This window comes from Crocuta crocuta, unplaced genomic scaffold (genome assembly GCF_008692635.1).
Source record: "Crocuta crocuta isolate KB4526 unplaced genomic scaffold, BGI_CrCroc_1.0 scaffold129, whole genome shotgun sequence".
NCBI lineage: Eukaryota > Metazoa > Chordata > Mammalia > Carnivora > Hyaenidae > Crocuta > Crocuta crocuta.
In genome coordinates this window covers 8,156,757-8,163,195 of record NW_027551571.1, presented here as the reverse complement: position 1 = coordinate 8,163,195, position 6,439 = coordinate 8,156,757, and the positions used below count along the sequence as shown (strand labels likewise).

At 50.5% G+C, this 6,439-nt stretch overlaps 1 protein-coding gene across 1 annotated transcript in view; it reads right to left on the bottom strand.

Annotated features, from left to right (window-relative positions):
* The window catches only part of TRIB2 (tribbles pseudokinase 2), a 26,101-nt gene extending 19,981 nt beyond the window's left edge, over positions 1-6,120 (bottom strand). Inside the window, exons 1-2 of the mRNA XM_077751026.1 lie at positions 5,076-6,120; positions 156-448 (exon numbers count right to left, since the gene is read on the bottom strand). Of these exons, the coding sequence (XP_077607152.1) occupies positions 156-448; positions 5,076-5,345 (563 nt within the window). The 5' untranslated portion in view covers positions 5,346-6,120. The remainder of the gene's footprint in view (positions 1-155; positions 449-5,075) is intronic.
* Positions 6,121-6,439: the final 319 nt, after the last annotated feature.

The window sequence follows — 6,439 nt, the reverse complement described above, 5'->3', positions numbered from 1 at the left end:
GAAAGAAAGAAAGGAAAGAAAGAAAGAAAGAAAAGAAAAGAAAAGAAAAGAAAGAAAGGAAAGAAGGCAGGCAGGCAGGCCCACTCCAACGTCTCAAGCGAGCCCCCCCCGAGCAGCCTGGCAGAGCACCGGTTCTGGACAGGAGGGGCACTCACCTTTCCTCGTCTTTAAAGATGAACTTGCGCAGCTTCAGGTCCCGCAGCACCAGCCCCCCGCCGTGGCAGTGGGCCACGGCCGAGGCGATCTGGTAGAACAGCCTGGCCGCCTCCTCTTCCCTCAGCTTCTTGCAGGTGCGGACAAAGGAATGCATGTCCCCATAGCTTCGCTCAAAGAACACATAGGCTTTGGTCTCCCCCAGGAGGATTTCGGTGATTTGGTTGATGTTGCTGTGCGCGGTCAGGCAAAAGCACGGGGCCAGGGACTCCTGGTAGCAGCTGATATCAAACACCTAGAACAGGATTCACGACAGGAAGGCACAGTCAGAGACCCCTCCTGTTCGACCAAATCACAGGACGCGGCTGCCTCCCACCGTACAGGCTTGCGAGGTGACCAGAAAGCATACTGATCGTGGACCCAGACCCCACTGGCCCTGCCTGGCCCCCCACTCCCCACTCCGCCTCAAAGCTGTGTAGCAGTGACTGAGCCGCTTGACCTCTCTGGGCTTCCGAATCTTCCGGTGCACAATGAGCAAATGGCACTTGACTCACAGTGTGGGGAGGATTCTGTGAGAAAATACAGGCAAAGTGCTTTGCGAGAGGTCATACGGCACAAAATGGGAAGTCCCCGTCACCTCCGTTTAGAGAAGAACAAAAGCAAAATCTGAACCTGACCCACCGCAAGCTGCACAAACAATACCCTGTTCACCTTCCGAAAACAAAACCAAGCAAAAATGTACATCAATCTTGCACTATCGCAATTGTATTCAACATGTTTTATGCAACTGTGTTGCACAGCACTACGGGACCCATGAGCAATGAGCAGAGTAAAAACACAGACTTTGCCGTAAGATTATCTAATCCAATACCTTCATTTTACGGATGTGCAAATCGAGGTTCAGAGAACAAGTCAAATCAAGCCCCGGCGGCAGAACTAGGAAGAGGGCGCAGTCCCTAATGGGAAAGCAAACACGCTTCTCTATTTCCTGCACAGCCATGCAGCTCGATGAATCAGTTATGCAATGATTTTCTATGAATCAAAATTAGCCTGTGAAATGCCACCTCATTGCAGGGTTGTTTAAGAAGAAAATCCATCCTCGATACCCTTTTGAAACCAACCTGAGAGGGATTAACACTACAGACAATTTTTGGGGTCATAAGAAAAAGCTTTCATTCATTGTAAGAGCCCCACTAAATCAAGAATACAAATCCCGGGGTTTGGAATGTGGTTTTCCTATCTGCCTGGGAATGTGGGCACATGACTGTTCTGTGCCTGCAGGAGCGGGGGGCAGGCATGGGGGGCTTTGCTGGAAAGTGCTGGAAGGAATGCTCCAACAACAGACACTGAGTGCCACCGGTATACCACCATTTAGCTTCTCAGATCTTTTTCATTAGTTAGAACATCCTCTCCTGCACCCTCATTTTGCAGCGTGGCCTAGAAATCACCAAACTGAGGCTCTAATCCTGGCTTGGCCACCAATAATCTGGATAAGATGGATAAAGCACGCAGAGTCACTGGGTCTCCCTCCCCTTCAGAAACTGAAGACGTTGATTTTAGAACCCGTTGACCTTTTTTGGGTCCGGACCCCACACGAGAGCCTGGTAAGAGCTCTGTCCCCTCTTCGCTGACCACGTCCAGTCTCCAATGCACGCACAATATGGGATCGATTTTAAGGGGACTCAAACACCTTCCAAAACCCATCCAGGCACACGGGCTGCCATTTAAGGATCCATGACTTGAGTCGCTCTGAGGTTCAAAAACCAAAAGAAATCCCTGAGTCAAACAAGGATAGTAAGAATCTTCAGAGGGCTGGTGCTAACCCAGGGCGAGGCGGCAAAGTAACAGTAACATTGTGAATGAACCATAATGAGGCATCTCAGGAAGGCGGCACAGCTGTTACCACTAGAACCTAAAATTTAAGAATGAATACTTCAATATCTCCAGAGACCACAAATCACACCCTGATACTGTCAAATGATGACCTACGAGCAGTGACCTCAGAGGTCCGTTCAATTAGGAATCCGAAATGCCTGAGTCAACTTTAACACCCAGGCTGTGGGCAGCATAAACCAACTAAAGCCTCAAAAATTTCAGAGGGTCACAGACGTGCTGCAGTGGCTAACCTAAACACTGCGTTATATAACGGGCACCCTGTGCTCCGAAGCATTAGGCTGCAAGCTCTGTCGCCAGTGCTCGTGGGGTTACGGTTATTTACAATCCACTTCTTTCTCCAAGTTGCATGTTTTAAAAAATAAGAGAGGATTTTTGCTCGGCACCTTCGGTCTGTTACCCTGCTCCACTGACGAAAAACTGAATGGACAGAGAAATTAAAAATAGATAAATAATAAATCCATTCATGGCAGCTTCAAGAAATAGCCCATACCCTTTGTAGAAGAGATCAAATTCCAAGATGGTGGACAGAACATGAAAAACAAAACAAATCCTGCTGTTCCCCCAAATGGGTAGGAACCAAACTTTTATTAGCAGCTATAACAGGCCTTTATGGGGTTGGTCTGGGATTTAAACCATCACCTTCAAATGCAAAACCAAGCCATAAGCTTGGTTGCCAGCTTCTTCTAAATGTTTAATTTGGAACCTTAGTTACATAATGTGACAGTGAGACAAGGCAGGAAGATTAGGCCATCGTTCATAGCGTTTGCAAAAAAAGAAATAAGTAAAAGGTGCCCATTATGCCAAGACACTAATTATGTCAATCTGCACTGTAGCTAACATCATTTCCACGAAAATAAGGTAAAGATGCCCTAAAGCTCCCTTCCTCCATTTCCCTAGCTTAAAGTAGGTCCCTGGAGACAATACACAGGCTTGCTTATCTTGGTTAAATGATCCCAAATAGAGTCCTGCAGAATTCTCTCTACAGTCCTCTCTGGTCATGGCATCTTTACATTCGATCGGTTTTTGCAAAGACTTTTTCCTTGGGTCAAACCCAGAGCTAGGAGACATGAAGTCTCTATTCTCAGACATCAAAAGGAACTTGATGCACTGTGTAGATTTCACAGTGCCTCACAGTAAGCCGAGTGCACACTGTATTTCTGAGGGTAGCTCATGGAAGCAGCCTCACAAAAACCACCTGGAGCTTCCTAGGATATGTACAAGGATGCCTGCATAAAAAGTCACCCACGTCACCTCTGGTAGGAAGGCAGGAAAACAGAGGCTGCCTGTCTTAAAGGGGTGACCTCTGTCAAGCAGAACAATGATACCGCACTTAAGTCCACTTGCAGCCACACAGTAATTGGCGAGGGGCTGATTCAATCTTTGCAATAACTAAACCAGCAGATTAAGTACAGTTTCAGGCCAAAGAGCAAGTCTACGAATGACACGGTAAGGTCAGCCCCAAGTGAAATATGTCTTGAAGAATCTGGAGGGAGAACGAAAGAACAGGGGCGAGTCACCTCTGCCTTCAAACAAAGAAATAACAGCAAGATGCTCCTGCAGAATTTGGAGGCAGAATCCCTTTGCGTATAAGCGTCTCCAGCCTTTGAAAAATATGAAAATGTACTGAAGTTGAGGAATAGGAGTGAATACACTCACTGCCGGGTGATTGTGCATATTTCACAGGACAGTGGCAGCTCTGTGGAATTCATTCATTTCAAAGGATGAGTCCCCTATTGTGCAACGTTCTGAGACTTCAGTCCAGCTCTGACCAGCCTACTGAATTTTGGTTAACCCGCCACAGTTGCTCTGAGTCTCAATAACTCGGGAGAAGATGCAAAACACCAAATGCTCAGTACAAGGAGGGAGCTATATTTAAAGAGTCTCTGATGTTCCCCGAGCAATTGCAAAACTGACGGAAGACCTCCACAAAACCCTTATTTACAACGAAAGACTCCAGTCCCCTACGAAATAAAGCAGTCTGTGGTTAACGGTAAAAGTGTGATGTATTTTGTGTAGCACAGCTGTGCAGAGTGCCCATTTCAAAGACAGCAAAGGTCCTCATCGCTCACCACCCCCCGTCCCCCCCCCACCCCCAGAGAAACCAAGAGTGAGCAAATGTAAAATTAAGTGACAATGAATTCTTGATCTATGTCCAATGCCTGGGTAGCGGTATGCTCTACTGTATTCTCTCTCTCTCTGTCTCAGCAACTATTCCCCTTCTCACCTCCCTCCTCTGGCGTGCACACACACACACAAAGACACACAGACACATCAGTCACTGTTGGGGGTCAAAGACAAAAAGGAAACTGAAGTGCCCATCTCTATATTAGCACTGCGAATGCCTGGGGCTCCAAACGCCAGCCCGGAAGCCATACAGGCAAAGGTGTGTGTTGGGGGTGGGGGGCGCGAGCAGGGGTTCAGGCACAGAAGTCCGGAGATGAGAAAAAAACGAGAGGAGAGAGAAGGACCCAAAGGGCTCACTATTTCCTACACCCAAAGGTGCGCTGGCGGCTTTGATTTCCACCCCCAACCCTCCTTTCAAGGCTGCAGGCAGCAGAGAGCGCTTTGTAAACTCCTTCCCCGCGCTGGGCCCCCGGCGCAGCCAGAGGGGACACCTTTGTGTGTCTCTTTTAAAGGGCACCTTCTGAACAAAGGTTTCACACCTGCACGCTCCTAAGAACAATGGCTGCGAAAGGAACCCAGTCATCAGTGCCCGAAAACGAGCGGGGGATTCCCTACTCCGCGGTGGAAGGGGAGGGGGCGACACCCGGGAGGAATCCCTTGGGCTCCACGNACGCCCCCGCCGCCGCCCGCCCCATTGTCTGCAACGCTCTAAAAACTTCGCAACTAGTCCAGCGCGAACAAATAAATAAACCCGTTTAACGAGGCCACGGCTAACGATCCCGCGAGTTTCCCTCCCCCAGGCTCCGGAGCTCGGCGACCTCTCGCTCCCTCCAAACAGCCGGGGAAGCTTTTTAAAACACACACACACACAAAAAAGCAAAAACAAACCCCGGGCTCCTTACCTTGCACACCAGCTCCTCCCCACTGTGCAGATGCACGGCACGGAAAACGTGGTCTCCCTCCAGAGGTTCCAACAATAAGTATTTCCCGATGCAAGAAACGCAATGCGACAAGTTCGGAGTCTCGGGCGGGCTCGGGGAGCCGAGGTTCGGGCTGAAACTCTGGCTGGGCTCGGCGGACCTTATAGACGACAACTCTTCGAAATCCTGGGTTTTGTTCCGCGATCTCCCATATCTTGCTATTGTGATGGGGGTGGACCTGTGTATGTTCATGAGTGTGGGGATCGCACTCGGCAAACAAAAAACCCGCTGGAGGGACGAGTCGCTGGCGAGTGCGGCTGCAGGCGCCTCGGGGCCACGGATTTTAGCAGGGAACGAGAGGGGAGGAGACGGGAAAGGGGCGACGTGGAGAAAGAGTTAGGGGCCCCCAAATGGGCGCCGCCGGGCACCTGGTCTGCTCCGAGCCCGGCTCTCGGGGGTGCTCAGTCGGCAGCAACTCGGGTCCTTTTGTTACCCCAAAGCAGCCGGCGATTTGCAGAATCCGCGCACTTTTAGTTTCTGTCTCTCCCGCTCTCTTCCCAGCGCGGATCTAGGCGAGTGACCGGACCGCTAAGGTGGGGGGCTGCACGCCAGGTCCCCCGAAGCGGTCCCCACGCAGGCTTCCGAAGCGCAGACGGGGCGGAGGAGCCCGGCCGCAGTCGGCGCAAGTCTTCAGGGGCGCACGGCGGCGGCTCGGTCTCCACGCGTTGGAAACCAAACAAAAAGAAAAAGGAAATAAGCACGGGTCTACCGGCTCGCGCCGCACGGCAGACAGAATCCGCGCTGCACCCCCTTTTTTGGTGGAAAGGGTGGGGGGCGTGGAAGGGGGGGGACGCCGGAGAGGGTAGTTACCTACGTTTTAACTGTAGATGGCGTCTGAGGCTTTTCCAAGATCGCAAGGGCTCTCCAAAATTTAAACAAACACACAAAAAAAGAAAAGAAGGGAAAAAAAGAAGAGCAAGGGAGCATTTAACTTCGAGCGGTCAACGCTGCCAACAAAAGATGGCAAACGCTGGGCACAGAGTNTGACTGGGTCTTGCCTCGGAACAATTTACGCCCACTCCGTCTCCCTCTACCCGAAACCTAAACTGCCCGGTGGGGTTTGTTTTGGAGAAAATTGATGGCTTTTCTTCTCCGTCTTTTATTTATTTTTTCTTTCTTTCTTTCTTTCTTCCCCAGAGGTAAGAGAAAAGTGTATTTAAAATTGAAGGGGGATGGCCGATGGTGCCCGAGGCCAATCCCCGAGCTCAGCACGCCCGCAACTCCCGGCGAGGCGGTATTAATAGTTACTTACGTGGCCGGGGATCTCGGAGCGAGCGGGGCCCTGC